Here is a 24,252-nt window from a genome sequence, read left to right on the forward strand (position 1 = left end):
CAGTAGATATAATCTGTATTCAAGTGAAAATATTGGTAGATTATTAAAATAGCTTAATTAAATACATGTAGTTGTAAAAGATATTTTCCCAATCCCTGTTTTAAAAACAAATAACTAAAGCTAACTAAAATGCATGAAGGATGGAAGAAACGTTCCTGAAAATGTCAGTCTAAAAACAATGTTTAGTCAATCTTGCATATAATTTATATGCTTACTGATCTTGGGTAAACTCATTAAAATTTTCATGTTTTCATGAATATTCATTAGTCTCAATTCACCAATGAGAATGCGAAACTTTAGTATTTAAAGTTAAGAAAACATGCCATAATTGTTGATAGATACATGAGGAAGCATTATTTATCAGGATGGGTGAGATTTCCTTCACAAAACTGAAGAAACCAATAAGAATGGAGCATGAATTATTCATGAGAACGAGAAAAATTCAATGAGTCTGCCTGGTGATCAGTAAACATATGTTAGGCTGACTGGGGTTTTTAGACAATGTGTAAATGTAGGAGTGTGACTCTGCACATAAAGTACTAATGTGTTAGTCCTAGGACTCTACTGGTGACAAGATTTTGGGAATGATGAGTAGTTAAATTGATTTTGCTGGTGACTGGCAAACTGATAATTATACTGTGTGCACCATTAGTTTATCTGGGTAACTGGTATACTGTGTGCAGTGATATTATACATTTATATATCCACATGCCAAACCATTGATTGTTAGTGTATACATACATGCATATACATGTACTGGTAAAATACAGCAATTTTGTTGTACAATATTATCTAATATTGATTATGACAATCAATGCATTTCACTTTATTTAATATCATGAATTATGGCCTATATACATACATATAAGGTGACAATAAAAAATACACCCAGAAATAACATTCTCTCAGCAAGCATTGAGTCACCTGGATTCATCTTCTGATTTTCATAGTTTTCAAAAAATAAATTTGATTTAAATTCTTCCAGGTAAAAAAGATGGTAGTGACAAGTTCGATCGCGCCCAATGGAAAGCCATGCAGCAGACCATGAGTGACACGCCCAAATTTGTTGACATGCTGCACAATGTATCATGGGAAGATGGCCTATCAGATGATGTTCTAAGGGGTAATTAAATCTTACAAATGAAAATTCACAAAAGTTTGAATTTCCAAAAGGTTTTTAAAGCAAATTACAAGACATTTAATATGATAATTTATGTTTAAATATTTTTTTATTTAGCTGTCGAGAGCTATCTGGCTGTCTCTAGGGAAGGTCAACTTGGGGTCACAGGGGAAGGAACTCTGTTGGACCATGCTCAGGGTAAGTAGATTATTTTGTTGCAGTATAAGATGCATAAAAGTGTTAAAAAAGAACACAATCGTCATGAACATCCATTAGACAGTTCTTTTTAATTATGAGCTTTAAACCCTTGTTGATTATCAGTTGTTCAAATTCAATTACGGAATAATTTTCATCGAGTTATAAGAAATAATTGCATGAAAAGGGATTTCATTTTAATTTCAAAAGTTTAATAAAAACGATCATCAACCGTAATGTAATTGAAGGATTGATCTCAAGCTTATCATGGTTTGATTGGTCCTGATTTTATTATTTGAAAACTGGCTTAATTCTCTCTCATTTTTTCTCTTCCATTAGAAACAACATTTGCTGCCAAGAAGCGGACCCCCTCTCCGGATGGCACTAAGGGTATCACCATTGCGAGCGCCAAGTACAGCAGCGAGGACTGCGCCACCCTCGTACAGTATACCATCGCCATTGTGGAGTACACCCGACTCTGTGGACCATTGAAGGGGTCCCTCGAAAAACTGCACGAACTGGAGCGGGAGATCGAAGAAAACGAGCGCTTGCAGAAGGAGAGTCAAGAAGAGGTAGGGCTTTATTGGCTGTTAGTCTGGTAGAAATATTCAATTCTTAGTCATCAGTACATGTTTTGAAATATTTATGTTTATGCGCCTTCTTTTTGGAATGTCAACATTATATTAAGGGGGCAACATTTTAGGATGAAATTATTTATCAGAATATTGCTGTCAAATGAAAAAAATTAAATTCTTTATCTTAATTTTTACCTTAAAATTTTTTAAAAGTCATAACCACTTTTCGAAGAAATGATTTATATATAGTCAGCTAGGGCAATTAACATTGTTTACTCCATCACTTATTTAGTCAAATGAAGGATTAAACAAAATCAAAACCTTGTAGTTTATTTCAGAATTATCAAAATTTTCATGTATTATTATTACATGTATAATAACAAATGATACAATTAATAGCAAATTTTATTAATTTGATATTTGGTAAATGTTGCATAGAGAGCATCCCCTTTCCCACGCAGAAAAAGGGTAATTGAAATTTTGCGTTAACTTTGACCAGAATTTGGCTGTTTGGTTTTTAGTTTCTTTGATTTTGAATTCATAATTCTATTAATGAAATTTTTAATAAGAAAATCAGTAATCGAGGTGAAGGGGTTTAACATTCACTTAACAAATTAAATCAGTATTAATATTTGAACCTAATATGTATACCATTTAAAACACTGATACATATCGGTACTCAAAACACATCTGTCATATGAGTTTCCAAACAAACTAGAAAGACTTTTAAACTTAATAATATGTGAATAGGAAAATAATTTGATTAAATTACTCATAGATTGATAAGATGGATTTGAAAATCTTGGAACTTCATGGAATTTCAGTGTGAAATTTTCAAATGATTGTTCAAAATTTCTTCTTCCAGTTCTTTACATTGATCACATACAGTGTATCCCCTAATTTTAGATCTAATTTTCGCATTTTCAATCTTTAAAATCTTTAAAAGACTTTAAATCGCAATTTATTGAATATGCAGAAAATATATCCCCCAAAATGTCTATATGTAACTTTATAAATCACAAAATATGACATGCAAATTTAAAATGTTCCTCATTTTCCCTTTTTTGCAAATTTTGTGACACGTACATGAAAAAAAACGAATATTCGGTAAATTCCCTTGTGATTAGATTTTAAAAGATGAAATATCAAATTAGAATAACCAGAAGGAAAATATGATCATGGTAAAGATTCATTTAATAGATTTTGTATTAGTAAAAATTGAAAACCCCTGCTCTATGATTTTTTTTAGATTTTGTAGATGATAGGTGACTTCATCAAATATATGTGACCCAATCAAACCCAAAAAATTGAATCACCTATCATTAAAAAACCTCAGCTAGGCCTATATCTAGTATTATATATTTAATGAACGATATTCAATCCAACATTAAGTTCAATCAAAAATTAGGATTAATAAGAGTATATTATTATTTATTTACACTAAAATCACAACACAGGTGATGGTATGATGTTGTCATATACCCCCTAGTAATAATCACATTTCACACTTTATAATATAATAATACATTATTTACCCACTTGGTGATAAAAAAAAAAGAGAAGGGTATGCCTAATCAACCAGAACTAATACTGACCTGTGTACTCTGTAATTTTTCCTGTGTAACAGCGACTTCGGAGGTCGAAATTGACACCGTCACCTAAACCGCAGTCAAAGGTTTGTGGGCATGTTCACCTGCTAATACGAAACTAAACCTGTTGTAGCTTTGTTGTAACCTTTGACCTTTATACATGTCACTAAGTAAGCAATGCTGGTTTTATTTTATTTTCTTAGATATAAGTAAAATGAAAGGTTTTTTTTCATTTCTTGTGTTTTCTTGTAGGTACATCACATTTTAATTCACAATTCTGTTAAAAAAAATTATGTTTTCTCTTCATTATTTTGAAATTTTTAATTGCTTGATTTTTCCCAATTCCGTAAATTCTGTCTGCAAATTTGTTACTCTGTCTGATTGCTAAATGAGTTGAACCACCAAATTTTGTGAAAGATTTCTTGTTCATGTAGTATGTGTTCAGATAAAATACTTACAATGTCAAGGTCATATAATTAAAGGTAAAATATATGTCTTTGCAAATTTATACCAAAAATAAACATATGAAATATTTAGTAGCTCAGGAAAATTGTTTTGAGTTATCTGACTTAGAAATAAAGACTTCCTTATCAAATAAGATATAGGTCAAGGTTATTGGTTAAATGCAGGTACAGTCTCTCTTTTTCATGTAATAAATTCAGATAGAAAATTTTCTATGTATGAGTAAAACTAATTAAATCCATGGTCAATATTTCCATTTATCCTTGAGGAGGTCATTAAAAGTCACATGATTTAGGGTAATATGACCTTGACTTCAAACTGTAAATCAGGTCACATTTTCAAGAAATCAATATCAGTGGTTGACAATTATGAAACCTAAGTTATGTAAGATTTATTTTTGCAAATTGGTTCATCTCAATTCTTTAAAAACCTTTATTTCCTCTCTGCTTTATATTTTTCAACTTTGAAATTTGACTTTAATTCTAAAAAAAATTCTGCGGACCTCTCAACTCAACCACAAACACATCTGTCTGCTTTTGAATCTAGAATTTAGATGTGATGTGATTATTTTCATTTTTTTCCAAAATTTAAACAAATAAATGGATATATTTAAATTAATTTAAGAAAAGTGTTAAAGTACAATTTAAATTTTGCATTGTTAGTATTTGAAACTTCTTGAGTGTTAGCTAACTTAGGTACTGTACAATGTATGTAGAGATTTGACTGTTCGTTTCTATTATTCGTAAATATTGATTGAGGACTGGTGCATCTTGCGTTTAAATTAGTTCAGTTATAGACTAATGTGTGTTTAGTACATCACTACATGTGAAATTGTTCTTGTTGTGTAAATTAAGTGTCATCGTTGATAATTGTTTGAGACATTTTATCGGAGATTGTCAAAAAAATCAATGTTTTAGATTGTGTGAATGTTTCATTTTGTTCCATGTGCTTTCCTTTGATTTTCGTTGATCAACTAACAAAAATCCTTGAAACAGGTTTCAAATAGCCAAAAAAAAAAAAAATAGCAAATCAATATAATGATTTTTGCTTAGATTTTTCTTCCATTGTTTAGACAGTTACATAGAGTTAAATTATTAGGCCACTTACCTTATTGTGGTGTACATAAGGTTCTGTAATTGTCTGTAGAATTAAAGGCAAATAAGTGTTGATAGTTATTAGATATAATCATATAAATTAGACGTATATTTGTTAACTGGTAATATAATCAGCTTTACACTACATCATCTACAGAAATTATTGATATTGAGATAACATGATTACAAGGTTCGCATTAAAATTGAGATAATTATTTAATTATCATAGTAAAATTGTAAATAATGACAAAATGAAGGTAAATTATTTGTTTATTTTCATTCATTGCAATTTTTGCTTAAAATTTTAATTCTAATTAAAACTTTGTTGCTTGATTTATAAGCCTGCTGCAGTTGAAATACAGGTCAGCGTAAGTGTCAGTACGCATGCACTGAAACAGTCTGGTCCAAACTAGTTTGATCTGGGGATCTTAGAATTTAGATGTATAACTGTAGAATTATAAACTGCACTATCGATCGTCAACTCATCATTGGGACCAATATGGTCTGTCTGAGCAGTGTTCCTTTGATGAAACATAGTGTGCATGCAGTAAAAATTCCTTCGAAGAGAGTATTTGGGATTAATTCTGATACTTAAAATCCCCTCTTCCAACTTTAGAAATTATAGACTTATTCTGAACTTAAGTCTTGAATCAGATATAACAAAGTTGTCTTCATTAGTAGAGTAGATGTATTAGTAAAACTGTTTGCATGAAACTAAAAGAGGCTTAGCTATGTTGAACAGCCTGCTGGAATCAGAAACATGTTACCCATTGCATGACACCTTAACATGTAGTGATATATGTTTTGCTGAATGCAAAAAGCTACATGTTAAATTGGGGTTTTCTGCATTGATAAAGTTGTGAAATTAGTGTTCAGAATTCTTACTTAAAAGAGGATTGTGCAGTAGTTGCTGAAATTTTAAAATGTCAGAGTACAGTTTACAAATGAACTGAGATTGGTCTTTTCTCAAATTAGCACAAAGCACTAATACATGTGTAGATGTCCCTATGATTGGTCTATTGTAGATATGATAGAAAAAAGATGAACTCTGTTTGATGAGAAATTAAATTGTATTACTGTAATAAAAGTTTGAAAATCTCCTTTTACTGGTAGATGAAATATTACCAACTCCAACCTCTGTTTCTCTGCTGTCTTTTAGAGTCTAGAAATTAAGTGTCTATATGGTATTGCATGAATGTATACCAGTGTAACAATATTAGCGTAAAACTTTTTAAGAAGTAGACTTTGTATGTCAAAGATGTATTATATCTCCTCAATAAAAGCATCTAAATATGACAAAATAACAGTTACTGACAAAACAGATGACGGAGAACCTTTTTTGTCAAATTCATTTCATGAAAAGTTGCTCATTTTATATTTTGTTCATTTTCACTTTATGAACATGGTGTGGATCAAAAATGTAATTAAAACATTTTTAATTACAATTTTTATTATTATTCCATGCTTGACCTACTTCACTGACCTACTTTTAGGTGAGGGAGGAGCGTTCCCCCACCCCTGAGCCAGAGCCTGACTATGTAGAGTCAGACCTGCCTGGCCTACAGGACACGGTAAACAGCCTCCAGAAACAGTTCGACCAATCGGTGGTGGAGAAACACTCCCTGGAGATGGAGCTACAGTCCATGAACGAACGACTCAAAGCCGCCACAGAAATGGTCGACAGGTAACAATTTTTAAGATCAATGTCGATATTTTTAATTATTTATTTTTTTTTGTGATGTAGTATATTTTACACTGTTTTAATAATTTGTTCATTTCTGAAAGAGCCTCTTTCTTTTATCCAGTCTAAAGCCACAGGAGGCGTCGTGGAGGAAGCATGTGAAGGAGAATGACTGTAACGAAATGTTGGTGGCCAACTGTGTGACCGCCTCAGCCTTCCTGGCGTACTGCGGACCCGCCAGTATCGACGTCAGGTACGCTACATACTGTAAATTCCTAATTATAAGCGAGGATTAATATCCACGTTAAATCGCAAGAAATACATCTTGCAGATTTTATTTACCGTGCTTTTTGGACACATATCAACTAAACAGAACTATGATAAAAAAAAAACTTGGCCTTCACAGTTGTATATTCTCACGATTTGATGCAAAACTGTTGAATTGCGGAATTAAGTACTCGCATAAGATAAGGAATTTTAAGTACTTGTCTTGTTCTAAATGCCTCCTCAGTTTACTTCTATTTTTAATACTACTTCCTAAAGAAACTTTCTGAATTTCTAATGAATTTGAGAAAAAGATTATCAAATAATGAAATTTTCAGAAAAGTTATACAGCAGGTAAAATTCAATTCTTTTTAAAAGTCTGCCGCCACCACTGAAATTTTAAAAATTGTCAACGCTAGAAATCATGCTAAATTTTTACATTTAACAGGAAGAGAATGGGCGAGTTCTTCATGCAGGTGTGTGAGTTCCATGGCCTGCCCATGCCCAGGAACAAACTGTTCAGGAACATGGAGCTGATCACCTTTCTGTACAAACCTGTAAGTTACTGTAGCAACTGTCAATTTTTTAAATAAAATTGGATTTTTTGACTAGTTGTGTAATTTAACTATAAGTCCTTTATCTGCTTCTCTCTCTCTCTCTCTCTCTCTCTCTCTCTCTCTCTCTCTCTCTCTCTCTCTCTCTCTCTCTCTCAAAAGCATCTTGGAAATGGGTGCTCAATGAATCCCAATCACTGTTTTACAATCAACCTTTCATCAAATTTTTCTACAATTTTTGTTTTAAATCCTTGTTTAAATTTATGAATGGACTTTAATTAACACCAAATCTTTGACAGATGGATGTGATCCGAATGGAGACGATGCATCTATCCATCACTAAGCTGATGCTGGAGAACGCCTGCTTCCTGATGCAGCGAGACAGCATGGTGGCCTGGCCCCTCATCTGTGACCCCACCAGTCGCGTGCTGGACTGGCTCCGGAACTTCTACGGAAACACCGGACTTGTGGAGGTCAAGTACTCTGTAAGTACACAAGGGGATCTAGATCCAGAAAAGTTACCATAAACTGAATTCACTGTAAGACATTAAGTGTAGCAAGTTATAAAAGTTTGTACTGCTAAGTATGAAAAGTGATCAGTGTTTCTCTGGCAAAAAGAGAAGAATTTATTGGGTTGCCTATATTTCTCGTACTCAAAATGCTTTATTAATTAATAAGTCAAAATATTTCTTAAAAGTTTAGATTCATGATCTGTAACTCTTAAGACCTAATGTACATGTAACATATAAGAGCATTGTGCTTGTACATGTAGTAGATTCCATCTCAGTTTGAGGGGTCATTATCTGTTGTTACTCTGTGTTTGTAGGAGATTCGGTCTCAGTTTGAGAACTGTCTAGCAGAGGGCTGCCCCCTACTGGTGACCGACTGCGACACCAAACAGCTGGCCAAGGACAAGCGGTTCCGTGACGCCATTCAAAGCTGTAAACAGTTCATCAACGGCAAACTCAAGTTCAAGATCACTGTAAGTCGATCAGACAAGTATTATATTCACAACATGGGAAATCTGCTCATCCATGTTAAACTATAAAATGCGTTTTGATTATTTTGGGGTTTTTTGTCATTATCCTTATCTAACATGAAAAAATCCTACCTCTTAGTCAAAGTTTTTAATTAAAAAAAAAATAATGGACTCTGGAAAAAAAAAACAATTTTAGAAAAAAATGTGGAGTAATTTTAGGCCAAAGTAGAATAATAACGAGAATGATTGAATTTTATCCATTATTTATTCTGTTTTAGGTGGAAGATCATGAGGTGGAGTGTGATCCACGTTTCCGCCTGTTCCTGCACACCACGGTGGAGCCACACATTGTACCACGACATCTAGCGGCGTACACCTCCGTCATCTACTTCCAGCGCTCCCGTGCGGACATCGAGGAAACTCTGCTGGACAGATTCATCTTCCAGGAAAAATCCAAACTGGAGGAAGAAAGGGTGTCCCTGCTCCAGGTAAACTGGATGGGATTTCATTAAAAAAAAAGAACTGGAGGGAAAATCTATTTGGAAAATCAATTGTTTATCAGATTTAGAAACTTTTAAAACTTTTGATAAGTAACATACTAGATTTATATTGTAGAGACAGGGAGGGAGAGAGAAATATCCTTTGAGATTTTATGGTTGTGATTGAAATTATTTTTAAAGTGAAATTCATATATTCCATTTGTTTATTTTACAGGAGAGGAAAGAGAACTTGGAGCTGATGGAGAAGCTAGAGAAGTCCATGTTGGAGAGTCTGTCCAGCGACATCCGACTGATGAACGAACTCCCCGCCACCAAAAAACTGGCCGAGCTCAAAAAACAGTACGACGAAACACTGGATAGGTAAAACGGAGCTTATCTTCTCAAAAATGTGTCTGAAAAGTGAAACTTCAAAATGAATGAAAAAAATTCTTTGATTGGAAAAGAAAATAAAATCATATTTTCCCGATGAATTTTCTACTTTGAAATTAAATTATAAATTTGTTTCATACAATATTGATTAAAATTCGAGAAATTTTGTCTTTGTAAGGTTGTTTGGGTTAATTTCTTTGAGACTGCTTCCATTGAAATATAAGTTAGAAGGGTTTTTAAAAGGCAAATTCATCTAGGAGAGTTTTAACATTTTTCAGCCAAGAGCGAGTTGAGTCTAACGAGGCCACAAACACCAGGAACCGAGAGTTGTCGCGCGAGTTTGCACGAAGGGGAGCAGTGTGTTTCCATGTGATGCAGTACTTACGCGAGGTGAACCCTCTTTACCAGGTCTCCTACCATCAGTTCCAGCAGCTCTACGACTCCGCCATTGCCCACTCTGAGAGGTAGGTCAATCGGATGAGCGTGAATTAATTAAATAATTACGGTAAATTTTTCTATGTTACACAATTTGTTTGAAAATTGACCACCAGTGATTGGAGTTAATAGGTACAGAAATTAAAATATTTAATTTACAGAATGTTACAGATTCTGAAAACTTTTATTTTTATTTTTTTTACAAAGGTTGAATTCATTGATTTTGTTTTGTGGTTTAATTTTAGGAAATTAAGAAATCTTATCCACAGTAATAATAATCATTAGGCTAAGATTTTACAAAAAACTTTGAAAAATTGATTTTGCCCTTCTTAAAAACCAAATCAATAAAATGAGAAAATTAAATCAATCCTAGCTTTTGCTTAATCTTTAAAATATATTTGTGGGTGAATGATTCTGGGTTTTTTCCTTGTCACATATGTGCATGCCAATAGTTCCCTATTCATTACATAGTCAACCCCTCCCTCTACTATATAATACTAGGTGGCTGGTTCTTGGCTTTGAGTGAGTGCTACTCATTAATAATTATCAAGATGTGTATTCATTGTTCATAATTAACAATGCATGCAATTTGGCATGTTCAAAATAACATGTAATTCATTTCTGCCAAAAATTAATGTTTACGTGTCATCTGCAAAAGTAACATGTAGATTTGATGTACAAATCAACTCTAAGACTTTTAAATTTTTAAAAGAATGTAAAACTTTTTACATTAAGATCCCTTGTAAGATCCCCCTTTGAAAAACTATTTGCATGTACATTTTGACTTCACAAGGATTAATTGATCTGTACATAAATAAGTACATTTTGATATTTTAATGTTCATTGTTGTGAATACTTATCGCACAATATGTTAGAATATACCCCTTTGTGAAATTGTTGATATTTGTGATGGTTTTATCTTTCATTCATTTCATGGGCATGCATCACCAATAACTACCATACTCAACGGATTATGATACATAATGATAAATCTTTTTTCGTTACATTCATATAATATTAAGAATGAAATAATCGACATACCCATGGACGTCGAAAAAATTATTAGCAATTATTTTTGCGGATTTTATGAATCATATTGCATCACACATTTTACAATTTCATGATGGTTATTTTAAATTTTTCAGAGCTCAGAGAGCAGAGGAAACTCTAGAGAAGATTACACACATGGCGTACACTACATTCGCCCGGGGACTGTTGGAGAGAGACAGATTCATATTCACCCTGCTGCTGGCTATTGAGGTAACCAGCTGTAATAAGCATTTCTATTTAAATATATATAAGAAATAGCACATAAAAGATAAAATTCTTGTGGATGGTGGGATATTTACAATTCCCATTGAAAAAGGCTTGGGAAAGGATTCCATCCAAACTTTTATTTTTTCAAAATTTGAGTGTAATGTTTGATGTATGGAAAAAAGATTATCTGATTTTTTATCATTTAATAAATCATCCATTTTTTTGGTTGGATAATGTTGATTTTTTCAATCTTAGGTTGAGGATTCTCTGGGTAACATAGGACCGGGCGAGCGAGAATTCCTGGTCTCTCCGAACTACAGCGCAGTTGTCATGACTAAACTTGGCTTCACCCAACCCCCAGACAGCAAGATTGTCCAGATGAAGAAGCCGTTCGACTGGATGCACGACGACCAGTTCCACAACCTCCAGGTTCTCGCCACGCACTTCGAGTGGTTCCAGGAGAAATTCGAACGCATGCCCAAAGATGGCCGCGAGATGGAGTGGAGGATGCTGTGTGATAACGTAGAGAAGGAGCCGGAGAACATGCCCCTCCCCGACAAGATGGACAGCAAGGACTTCGCCCCCATGAAGCGGCTGCTGGTGGTGCGTGCAGTCAGGAGCGACCGTCTAATGCAGGCCTCCACCGTATTCATACACAGGGTGCTCGGCAAGAAGTAAGTTGCCGCCACATTGGGCATTATCGAATCCTCATTAATTTCTCTGATATGTTTCACAGTTATTTAATTTTTTTCGTTGGTTTTTTTTTTTCACTTTTAATTCACATATATATGAATGCATTTTTTATATTGCTTTACAGAGTAACCTCACCATATAAACTTATATATATATTTATATGCTTTTAAAATTTTCATCCCCCCTATTTGAGCCCCACCCCTCCTTCCCCATTAACCTCTTAACCAAAAGAAAATTCTACTGCCAGTAAAAAAAAAATTCCCTTTCAAGATGCTTGTGAAATAAATTTCAATATTTTATGCCTAACAACTCAACCCCCACCCCCACCCACCCCCCCCCAAAAAAAAAAAAAAAAAAGAAAGATCTAACTGCCTATTAAACTTTTAACAAGTGGTCTATATTTTGTATTCCTATATTTTGATAACTGTGTCTGCACTTTCAGCTGGTCTAATGTAAATTTAAAGAAGGACTATAGTGGGTAGGTGATTTAACATTAACACCGTGTTAGATATTTGGGTGGAGGAAAGTGAGGTGAAGACTTGCTCTATCAGTTAAGTTTTATTGACCCCAGTGTCTTAATACAAAATGTTGAAGAGACTTTTGGGTGATGCTTACAAATTTGATTTTTTATTTTTGTGCTGTACGATTTATTTTCTCTGTTGCTCCCCTGAGTAAGGTTTAACTGTTTTTAAGTGCATGGTTTGTGATACTGTAAATTCCTTATATTACGCGAGTACTTAATTTTGCGATCCCGCAAAATTCAAATTTAAATCGGGAGAATATTAAATCGCGAACGTGGAACTTTTCACCTTATTTCTTATAGTTTTCAACTTTCGGATATTACATGTAATGGCGATATTTTAAAATCTGCGAAGGATACTTCTTGTGATTTTACCCGGATAATAATTCCTGGCATTTAATTAGGAATTTACGGTATATGTTGTAAAATTAAAACAAATGTTGAGAATTTTGTCAATAACAACATAAATATGTAAATATATGGCGTACAGCCTCAGATATTGGGATTATTACTGAAATAAAGATCAAGAACATATTAAAATTGACAGGCATGGACATGGAAAAAAATAATAGAAGAGTATAAAAATTAGTTGTCATGCTGTTCTTAAAGTATTGTATTTTAAAGAGCAAAGTTGAGAGAAGAGAAGAAGAGAAAGATCTGTAGACTTTGGCTTTTTTGTCAGTGGAGAGAGAGAGAGAGAGGGAGAGAGAGAGAGAGAGAGAACAGGAAGATATATTAATAGCTTACTAATAATTAGCTTCCTCATTGATTAATTCCTGTGCTATTTTCATCAGCATTCTCCAGGGCCCAGAGCAGGATTACACGGGGTAAGCTGGGTGTGTGATGCATGGGAGGGGCAGCCACAGTGCCCCTCCAGAAAAAAAATACACTGTCTTCCATGAATGCATAGCATCTGTCTCGTGTCTGCTGTTGCATTAAAGTCTTGTTTTTTTTACAGGGTTAATGTAAATGATTTGATTTTACGTACTGTTTAGCTTGAAGCTAGAAAACTTTTGAGTAGTTTGTGTTTTGAGTGACTTTAGGATTCAGATAATCTCCTGAGAAATTTATGTGTTTTATATTTTTAAATTATGTGTTTTATATATTCTTAAATTATTTCAATTTTAAGGTAAAAAATTTGAATTCCAAATTCAATTGCTTGCAGCTTAGTTTTGAATGTGTACATATACCTATTTAATTGCTTTTATTGGATTTTTACAAATTGAATACAATTTAAAATCCCAAAAGTGCAGTTCCTTCCTTTGTGGCTATATATAAAATCCTTTCCTGGAAATGTGTGCTTTAGATTTTGTGATGTTGATGATCAGTTATTGAATGCGAAAATAATTAGATAAAAAACTTAGTAGGGTGATTCAAACCACATAGTACAGAGAGACGGGTGGTGGGGGAATTTCTAGAAATCTACAAACACTCGGGTCTGCTAGGTGGCACTGTGTACAATGTTAACATAAATTAACTGTCATCTTTACGTTGCTGTACATGCACTTGCATTCACTATAATTGTCTGTATTAATCAAACTGATAATTGATGATCTCTTAAATGAAGTCAATTTTTTGGAAAGGGAAATTTATTTAATATATGTATAATGGATCAGTGCTACATTTCAAACAGATCTATAATGCTGTAAACTAATTTTTATTCATGACAACTTTATTTTACAATTTACAAGTGACAAACTGATTTGTGGCGACCTATTTTCAGAGCCTTAATTTAAAAGTAGAAAAGCTTTAAAAAGCTAGGGCATTTAAGGACTTCTTTACAATCAGAAATATTTGCAACGCATTTCATGAATTTTAAAATTGTGAAAATTCCTTGCACACAAAAAAAGACTAATTAACATACATGTATCTGATTTACAATGGTGTACATGCATGTACATGAGATTATTTGCAAACTTGATCAATGTTTTCTTTCAATATAAAAATAGACTGGTATTATATGACACAGGTACACTAATTTTTGTATCTAAATAATCTTGAATCCATTTCTTATTTCAGGAAAGAAAAAAAAATTAAGCATAAAAAAATGCCTTGTATTGCACTAATTATTGATTAAAATTTTACAAAATATGAAAATACCTGGAATTAACGAGCTTTCTGTCTCGCACCTGTGACAGGTACTATGGTGACATGGGACTTGACCTGTCGGTGATGTACAAACAGAGCGCCCCTGTCCCCCCCTCCACCCTCTCCCTCCCCATCCTCCTGCTCTACTCCTTCGAGGCAGAGGCCGCCCAGAGCCGTTTCCTGGACTTCTCCGGGCGGCGACAGGCACCGCGACTGATGGTTACCATCACGGACAACTCCCAGGCCACGCGCAGCAAGGTCAGGAAAACCATCAGGAAGGCCATCGCAGAGGTAAGGGGGCGGGGTGTCTTGTCTTTGTATTTCAATAAATTACTCTGAAACAGTTTGGACTTTGAAATTCATTGTTAACAATTTGAACTTTCATATTCACTACTCAGCATTAGTTGTAGGCAGTTTGAACAGTTTTGAAGTTATTTAAGCTCAATTCTGATTTGCCTGTTAGGAATTTAAAGTTTATAATTCTTGATAAATGAATGAAAGTCATTAGCTCATAGATTTATGATTGCCACTTTCATACTTAATTGACAGTGCTTGCCGATCAGGGCAGTGGTTTAACACAGGCTGTCCTTAGGAAATGACAAATTCCAAATTTTGTTACTGTATTTTACACAATGAAAACATCATTAAAAATCTTGAGTTAATATTGACTCTACATTGAACCTGTCTTCCAGGGATCCTGGGTGTACCTCCATAATGCTCACAACGCGCCCAACGTCCTGAACAGTCTGGAGTCATTCCTGGTAGAGAAGCCCAACCCCGAGGGATTCCGCCTGTGGGTGGCATGTCAGGCCGACCCCGAGGTCATCCCAGTCAGACTGCTCCAGAACTCCATCAAGGCTGTGGTTGATACACCAAAGGTACAGTTGCCTAAAGTTCTCAGGAATCAACTGATAATGAGTTTTGTTAATTTTCATCAGTTTTCAATTTTGATTGAACCTAAGGATACAATAAATATAAATTATGATAAATATGATACTTTGGTTTATTTTTTATTCATGGAGATCAATTTTAGGCTCTTTTTGCAAAATTCAGAGTTTTAAGGGTGCATAATATAGTGGGGAATGGTCCTATTTTAAGTGTGGCCAAACATGTTTCTTACTTATCAAAAACAGTTGATTTTGTGAATCAAGTTCAATCAAAAATGAAATCAATGAAAACTAGGTGTTAGATAAAAAAAATAATGAAGTTCAGTAATATATGTATGATAAATTTCATATTTGACCTTGAACTTTCATGGTTGACCTTGACAGGTGATGAAGGACAGCATGATTCGGTCATTCTCCTGGTTTGAGCCTGACATACTCAAACAGTCGTCACGCCCAGAGTGGCCGGTGATGCTGCACAATCTGTGCTTCCTCCACGCGGCCATCCAGCTGAGGGCAAGGTTTGGACAGGGGGGCTGGAACTGTCCCCAGGACTTCTTCAACATTGGCTACAGCTGTCTACAGGTAAGACATCAACTGTCAGGTATGAGATCAACTGTCAGATATAACGTCAACTGCTCATGCCAGCTGTTTTATTCCCAATTTACTGACAAGGCAGGTAGACTGATAAATGGTCGCAAGCTGGCATGTTTTAATTTTCTTGCAAACCAAAAAAAATAGGCAAAAGAAAAAATGTTTATCAAGCATCTGTGAATTTATTTATTGAGAGGATATTCTTTCATGATTGATTAATTTGTTTTGTAGAACAAGGTTGTTTTACATTTTACTGTTTAATTTTTTACAGGAGGCACTTGCCATCGTTCAGAATGAGTTCAAGGAACCACTGACCTCAGTGGCGCCCGACGGCTCCCAGAATTCTCGCTCTGTCTCCTACAACGGCATCAGATACATGGTCGCTGAGGTTGGTAGCCACTTTTTCTCGATCCAGCTTAGATAAACATGAATTTTATAAGATTGATTGTTTATCAGTTGATCAGTAAAGCTTATTTAGAAAGAGACTTTTGAATTTACATTTAATGGTTAACCTTAAATTATTAATCCCTGCAAGGCCATGATATTTTGCATTAGTTTTTAAATCCTATCCATTGCATTAGAGTCTGTCTGAGAATTTACATGAACAAGAACATTTGTGTGTGTTTATTTACTCAATGGAATATAGTTTGCCACCAGAATAATTTTGTGTGTGCTTTTCCCATGCAATTTTTTTATCATTCATTATGCGTTGATAGATCGTGTATGGCAGTCATGTGACGGACTTCTACGACCAGCAGAGTTTATGTGCTATGGTGGACTTCTGGCTGTCTTCAGGGGCCCTCAAGAGGGACTTCGAGGTCAAAGGACGTAAGTTCTTTTGTATTGTTTATCAATAAATTTAATACAACCTACCTATATGAAGCCATTAAAGAGGGCTCGATGGTCGTGGCCATTTATAGACTATTTTAATCTCCTAAAGAAAAAGAATTCTGTATGAAAATATAGAAAATATTTAAAAGCTAAATTTTTTGGATTTTCCTTCACTAAATGATATCTTATGGCAAAAATTATAGTATGTCAAAGTTTAAGGCAGATCTAATGGTTGATATGTTGACTAGCCAGCCTCCTTAAATTAGCCTTGAGTATTTGTCTGCCCGTCTGCATCCTGAATGCTAGTATTGTTTGGCTGCAGCTGTGACATGTACAAAACTTTATTGATGTTTCAAATGTTTATTTCTATTGAGTACCATAATTCTATTTCTGAAGCAATGTGTGGTCCTATAAGTTAGTCTTTGATAATTGATACATTCCGTTGCCTCTTGAATTTTCTTTTTATGCTGCAACATATTCATGAATTATTTCATGTCATTGCAGTGAAGTACCGTCATCCACAAGCTTTCTTTAATCCAAATGTTCGGCTGAACACCCTGATCCAGGCACTAGATGGCGCTCCGAATCACAATCTGGATGTTCCCGAGGGCTGTCACATCCACCAGACCATCGTGGTAAGTCATGCGCCCCAATTATTCATCACTAATTCAGTTTTTGGCCTGTTTGCATATCAGTCACTTTCGAACATTTTCACTCTTTCGACAATTATTCAGTGGAACTATTGGGGCTAGCTTTTCTAGTCGGGGATAGCTATTTCATGGTGCTCTGTTGATGTATATCTATATATATCTTCCTTTATGTTTATATTGGGGGGAGGGGGGGAATGAACTAATCTATAGAGTGACCCAGAAAAATTGTTGTTAAAAAATATGTTCATCCAAATTTGGTACAGAGACACTTTAAATTTTTAATTTCATTTGAGATTGGAAAAATTTCATTTCATTTTCGACAGTCACTTGTGAGTTTGATTAATACGGTTTGTCTATCATTAATGCATACTTGTACATTTTATCCTGCAAGCTGTGCACAGAATTGAAATTATTTAAGAAATTAAGCATAGCTAAAAATAAAAATTGAAAAATGATACTAATTTGTAAGCCAATTTTTTTTTTAGAAGACACTAAAAATTTAACTTTTTAAATTTTTAGATTACGTAGAGCTAATTGTATTAATTAGTTATGAAATGCAATTTTTTCTATGCTTTTTTATCGAATTGAATGATTTTTTTTTCATTTGTTTGTCTTTTTTCCTTGCCTAACAGGATGAACTTAGTGCGGTAGGCAAAATAACAGTGTGCAAAAAAGTGTGACCATAGCCAAAATAATTCTTAACATGTGACTACTACGATTAACTCCCCTTAACTCATCACCTCATGTTGATATTTTTTTTACACAATGGGTGAAACCAGAACATAGCTTAATCCAGCAAATTTAGAATCCCTTCAACTGGACTCTGATCTTTTATTCATTTTTTTCCTCTCACTTATAGAACATGGTTTCATTGAAATGTAAAATTAGATTATTGATATTCTGAATTTGGAGAGATTTTTTTTTTAAGTTGTCGTTAAATTTTACTTTGATTTTGTACAATGTACATGTCAAGTAGACAGAATATTTTTTCGGGGGATATTTTAATTTTTATGAATTTGAATCCTGTAGTTCAAAAGAAAGGTAGGGGTCTGTGCACTTTTTATATTTAGAAGTATACCAAAGTTTTTAGAAATTTAATTGCTCCTAGTCCTGCAATTTGATTATCGGTAAAAAATGCATGAACAGTGAACACTTAGAATTTTCATATTTTTGCATGAAAAATGGAAATATACAGGCTTTATATTAAGAAAAAAATCTTCATGCTGTGATCCTAGTAAATTTACCACCCCAATCCCATTTCTTTTTTATTACAAAATGTATTCATGTGTAAAACATTTTTGTTTTTCATTTTATCTTTGTTAAATAATTATTTAAACTTTTCATCTAAGCTGCCATGTCAGAAACACATGAGTACATGAGGTTCTTTCCAAGAGCCATTTTCCAAAATCTATGTTTCTATTTAAGCCCCCCCCCCCCCCTCCCAACCCCCAACCCCCATTTTCGAGAAAAAATACAACCAAAAGGCAAACAGTTTATTCCTCCATGTCTCACATATCAGCTGACTGATCTGCTTTTTATGTCAAACACAGTCCCTCTGCCTGCCAGTCTTGGAGTGATTGGGTCCCAGAGCTACTATATTACTTGCTGACTACTGTAGCTGATTTTCACTTTAAATATATATAAATATATATCATTACAAATTAATGTTTTTAATATATCACACAAGCCGCACTCAGTGTAATTATTCCTTGCAGTATATCACTATGGCTGCTAAATGCATGCAACTTGCTTGGTATTATATAATTATTTAAGCTCACAATTTAATAGCCATTTCGATGTCACTTACATTTAATTGACTGTATTATATTTAATGGAGTTCCTTTTCCGTCTGTCTGAAAATTTTCATACATAATTATGTACATGCATGTACATCTATATGTGCAGATACCAGAATTTCATTTTCAAGTTGAAATTTAGTAGTTCAAAAATTTTAGTGCCCTTATTTTTATGTAGATTAAGTGCATTTTTTTTCCTTTTTGAAATATCCTTTTTATAAATTTAAAAAGAAAAATTTCTAGCTTGAATAGGGGAAAAAATCCATCTTAGTTACGATCAATGAAAATTTTAGAATTTTGTCAATGCACTGGTAATTGGGAGACATACATTTATAGAAATGAGTTTTTGTCGACTTGAAAATTTTTGTGTCTATTTGAACGCTGCAATATCAGGGCGGCCCGCATCCAATAGAGGTAACCCCATCTAGGCTTTTCCAAGACCCACCCTTGTAGACTTTGCAGTCCTTAGTTACTAGTTTAATCAGAGAGTTGTGTTCTAGAACACTCATCTATAGGAAGGCAATCACACTTAGAAATGATGTAGAGTTCCTAATGTAGCATACATAGTTTCATCGTCGGCAACCCAGGTGTGATTCACATTAAGGAAGTTTGTGTACTCAAAACCGTGGATTGCGACGATGAAAGGATCGAGTTATAGATTAAATTGTTATAGATTAGGAATTAAACTATGTGCATTTTTTGCGAGGTGAAGATTACGGTACATCGGATTATACAGTTTATATTAATGTATGTTCTTCACTGTCAAATGTAAAATTTGTATTTTAATTATAACTCATGTTCGAGATTTATATTTGGGTACAGGATTAAGGTAGAGGGTTATAATTAATAGAAAAATTAATGTATGAAAATTTAATCAATTTTACTCATTGGTTGAAGGGTATTTATTGTGTTTGTCGAAGTTTAGATTGCATTTTGGATAAAAAATATATACTAGATGAATTTAACTTTTATTCAGTCCAAATTTAAAATCAAATTACTTCTCTCTCTCTCTCTCTCTCTCTCTCTCTCTCTCTCTCTCTCTCTCTCTCTCTCTCTCTCCAGTGTGAAGTGTATACATAATAAATATGCACAATTGTGGTCACCTGCTTTTTTTAAAACCATTTTTTTTCATAGCATTAAAAGCACTATTATTTAATGGTATACATTTTGATATATAGTAGGCATTAAAGCTATCAAAGATATTATGCAAAGTGTGTTTTGAAATTATGTTTCATATATAGTATTTCAATGCACTTACATAAACTCTATAGCCCTCATTAGGACATTTATTCATCTGAAATAAAAAAGAATGAAAGCTGTGCAGCAAATGTTTGATGTAGCTGCAGTTGACCAATGAAATTGTTTTTTCCCTGACAGACCCTGCTTGGAGATGACCAGTACGTGTTCACTCGGCTAAACAAGGTGTTCGACAGCATGCCCTCTACGCTGACCCTGTCCCACAAGATGTTCCCGCGACCACCCACCCCGTTCGACGGTAAGTCATCATGTCTATTTGATTAATCTGCCAGACATCGTAAAGGACTATTTGTCCTGTGCTGCATCTGAAATACATGTACTCATGTTCTATAAATTCCTATTTAGATTCCGTTAATTTGAGGAAGGAATTGACATCTGCATAAAATTTCCAGAAATGCCCAACACAGATTTTTTTAATCTGGCTTAAGTTTTTCTGACAGTTGTGAACTATATATATTGCATTACAAAAATGTTTGGCACTTGCAATTACCGGTAGATATTCTAGGATTCTGCATGATAAAAAAATGGCAGAATCATATAATCAATTACTAAGTACTCACATTAAAACAAGGAAAATACAGTACTTAGTTTACAGTACAAGTTTTTTGATGAAGATTAACCATTCAATTTTCAGGCCCGGCCCAGGCAGGGATCAGTAAGACTAGTAACAACCCATCTGTGGTTCACCAGGGGGTCTTCTCCACCGCCAGCTACGCCACCCACAAAATCCGCTTCAAGGATGTGGAGCTGTGGCAGATCTGTAATGACCTGCTGCAGAAAACGCCCAAAATCGGCAACAGTAGCAAGGTACTTATTGGACGAGAGGTCAAAGTACATTAATGTTCAACCTGTCTATTTGATTTTCAATACTTTTCCTTGATCTGAAGTAACCATGTTTTTTGTCCTAAATTCAATAGGGACACACAATTAGAATCATTTATGTTAAAATGACAATGACAAGAATTTAGAAATCTGTTAATTATTATACAGCAACAGTATAATAATAATGAGACTGCTTAGAACAAGATAACCATGTATTATCTACTTTGTTTGCTATCTAGGAAACATTTGACATCTATTTAAATATCGGTACATGTAAATGATTTCATTCTTCCAGTCTTTCCGCGAGTTTGTTGTGGAGAAAATCCGTAAGCTGCCAGGAGACTACCCCATCTTTAATGACTTCATAATGAAGGAGTGTGAAATTCTACATCAACTGTTGACTGAAGTCAGAAACACCCTCACAGTAAGTTTATATTTTCATTACGGAGTTTTTAAATCTAAATTTCAAATTTGATCTTAAATTTAAATATTTCCTAAAGTTTCTAAACTTCAAAGCGTGACCATATAATGAAATGTTCAGCTGTGAAAATATGAAAATACCGACTTTCAGACAATAAGGAACGCCTGTGAGAACAACGTGATGGGTGACCAGTTGAGCGACCACTACCTGTCCGCCGCGGACGACCTGTACCACCTGAGGATTCCAAGGATCTGGTGTAAGATGACCGGCACCACAGCACCACCCTACACCTACAATGCCGCCCAGTGGCTCCGAGATCTGGAGGACCGCTGGAAACACTTTGAAAAAATCCTCAGCATGGTAAAAAAAATACTCTTTTATTTACATTAAATCACTGTTATAGAAAAGTGATATGGATGACTGATCACAAGTCATCATGACTGTAATTTAAAAAAAAATATTCTGAGCCAAACTTCTGAATTGAAACTGACTCTGCTATAAGCATGAATTTATTATAAGAGTATATGCAGTACTTATAGACTAAGTGTACAGAGTAATAAACATATCAACGCCTGTGTTAACATTTACCAATATTTCATTGGCTAATGTTATTTTACTTTGAATGCGAGGGGTTGGAAATATCGGAACCATATAAACATTTAAAGTTAGCGACAATGACTGCAATTCAAGATGTATTACTATTAAACATAATTTTGATTTCAATGTTTATAGGGTAGAAAAGCAATGCCAGCCTACTGGCTAGGAGCGTTCTTCAATCCTAGAGGACTCCTAGCTTTGTTGAAGCAGGAGGCCATCAAGAACTACTGTGGGGACAGGTCAGGCAACTTTGAACAGTTTACCTTCCAAACCGACACCACATTCAGAGACTTTGGACATGTAAGTGTATTTGATCAGTATGAGAGCACAAATAGTGTTCTAGGAAATGAATGGACAATTTGCATCCTTAGGTCATTTTTACAGTAGTTGCTTTGGTAAAAGGGATTCAGAAAGTGCTGATTTGTCTGACTATGTTATTGAAGGAAAATGTTATTCAATGGCATGTACTAGTATATATATATATATATATATATATATATATATATATATATATATATATAAATATATATATATATATATATATATATATATATATATATATATATCAATATAAATAGCCACTTTAACTTTCTTGTTTCATTATAGCTCCTCCAACCTCCACCAGAGGGTGTCTACATCCACGGAATCCACCTTTGGGGCTGCTCCATCGAGAAGACGACCAATGAGTTTCAGGACCAGGCCTCGCGCCAGGGATACGCCCCTCTCCCCGTCCTCCATCTCCAGTGCTACCCAGTCAACGAGAAGCCGGCCCTACAGGAGCCCTCCTTCCAGTGTCCCTTGTATGCGTCCAGAATTGCCCCACGTGACCCCATCATGGAAATCGACATCAAGAAGGAGGGAATTCCGCCCATGAGGTGGGCTCTGCGCGGACTGACTGCCACTATATGGCCGTATTAAACGACAAAGAACAATGTAGTGTGACTTTGCTGGAGAGTTTTGAATTTTCTCTCTATAAATTGTGACTGTTTTAGTAGTGGTTTTGATTAAAGTTAATTGACTGGTATAGATCTGATTTTCCGAGATCTTTAGTAAAAAAAACTGTTGATGGTTTTAAATTATATAAATGTGATTCTTATATATGTTTTTTTTAACTGGTATGCAATACATTATCATAGCATTATGTAGCCAAATCTCATTCCATGGATCTATCACCTATTAATTTTGTTTATGTGAAAATCTGTCCAGTTGTGTTTCACACTGTGATAAAATATATGGGGAGGACTGTAGACTCCCTAAAGCATAACGATTTATTTATAGAATGTTGGTTTTTCTTGACAGTGATGCATTAAGTATTTGTTTATACCCTTGTTGATATTTTATATATTTAAAATATTAAAAGTATGTATATTTTTTTCTGTATTTTTCATGCCTATGTGTCAAAAGTTTTACAAGCTACTGATTTTAATTAAAATTGAATGTTGTTGAAGAGGCAGATCTGTGTTATTTTTTAATTAGTTTTTATACCCCTAATATCGTTTGAAGAGGTAGATTTCCATAATGTACAATTCTTACTTCCCAGACACAATGTCTTTTCATTGTGCCACTCAAATGCTACCTTCTTGATACAATCATGTATAAATTTGCCACTTGACCAAGTCAATGTATTTCATCTTTTTTCACTTGTTCGAAATTCTTTGTACCAAGCAGTACTGATGATAATCAATTTATTTTTCGAATTACCGGGGGGGGGGGGGGGTATGTCTGCCAAGATATATAAATGTCCATATTTAAACATAGAATTCTCAGCATATCAAGAATATGTTCAAAATTCATAACGTTAGTAGGACAGCTGCCTTTACTCTCAAACTTTATAGCTAAACAATAATAGTTCAGAAGACGCTGTTATTGATGACCAGAAATTACACTAGGTTCCTTTTATACTTCCGTCAGCACCAAATCTATGTCTGTGCATCTCTTGAGAATGGCAACATGGTATACATTCATGTACAAAATACCATCATTGGTTACTCATCTAAACAATCGTAGAGAAGAATCCTGGGTTCG

At 34.3% G+C, this 24,252-nt stretch overlaps 1 protein-coding gene across 20 annotated transcripts in view; it reads left to right on the top strand.

The window, feature by feature from the left end:
• The window catches only part of LOC128183562 (uncharacterized), an 82,356-nt gene that overhangs the window by 52,695 nt on the left and 5,409 nt on the right, over nt 1-24,252 (top strand). For 15 of the 20 annotated variants that reach the window (XM_052852624.1, XM_052852616.1, XM_052852629.1 and 12 more), the window contains 23 exons: nt 986-1,123; nt 1,238-1,318; nt 1,655-1,887; nt 2,329-2,358; nt 6,529-6,719; nt 6,841-6,969; nt 7,429-7,537; nt 7,834-8,019; nt 8,361-8,516; nt 8,792-9,001; nt 9,228-9,373; nt 9,661-9,846; nt 10,963-11,077; nt 11,330-11,748; nt 12,210-12,245; nt 13,082-13,114; nt 14,426-14,666; nt 15,068-15,253; nt 15,647-15,844; nt 16,125-16,241; nt 16,570-16,681; nt 17,189-17,319; nt 17,967-17,981. In XM_052852624.1, coding sequence (XP_052708584.1) covers nt 986-1,123; nt 1,238-1,318; nt 1,655-1,887; nt 2,329-2,358; nt 6,529-6,719; nt 6,841-6,969; nt 7,429-7,537; nt 7,834-8,019; nt 8,361-8,516; nt 8,792-9,001; nt 9,228-9,373; nt 9,661-9,846; nt 10,963-11,077; nt 11,330-11,748; nt 12,210-12,245; nt 13,082-13,114; nt 14,426-14,666; nt 15,068-15,253; nt 15,647-15,844; nt 16,125-16,241; nt 16,570-16,681; nt 17,189-17,319; nt 17,967-17,981 — 3,398 coding nt within the window. Of the gene's footprint in view, nt 1-985; nt 1,124-1,237; nt 1,319-1,654; nt 1,888-2,328; nt 2,359-6,528; nt 6,720-6,840; nt 6,970-7,428; nt 7,538-7,833; nt 8,020-8,360; nt 8,517-8,791; nt 9,002-9,227; nt 9,374-9,660; nt 9,847-10,962; nt 11,078-11,329; nt 11,749-12,209; nt 12,246-13,081; nt 13,115-14,425; nt 14,667-15,067; nt 15,254-15,646; nt 15,845-16,124; nt 16,242-16,569; nt 16,682-17,188; nt 17,320-17,966; nt 17,982-20,507; nt 20,626-21,021; nt 21,195-21,504; nt 21,634-21,780; nt 21,991-22,362; nt 22,528-22,833; nt 23,675-24,252 lie in introns of those variants that run through there. The other 5 variants (XM_052852617.1, XM_052852619.1, XM_052852627.1 and 2 more) reach the window with 5 other exon arrangements.

Source organism: Crassostrea angulata, chromosome 5 (assembly GCF_025612915.1).
Source record: "Crassostrea angulata isolate pt1a10 chromosome 5, ASM2561291v2, whole genome shotgun sequence".
Classification (NCBI taxonomy): Eukaryota; Metazoa; Mollusca; class Bivalvia; order Ostreida; family Ostreidae; genus Magallana; species Magallana angulata.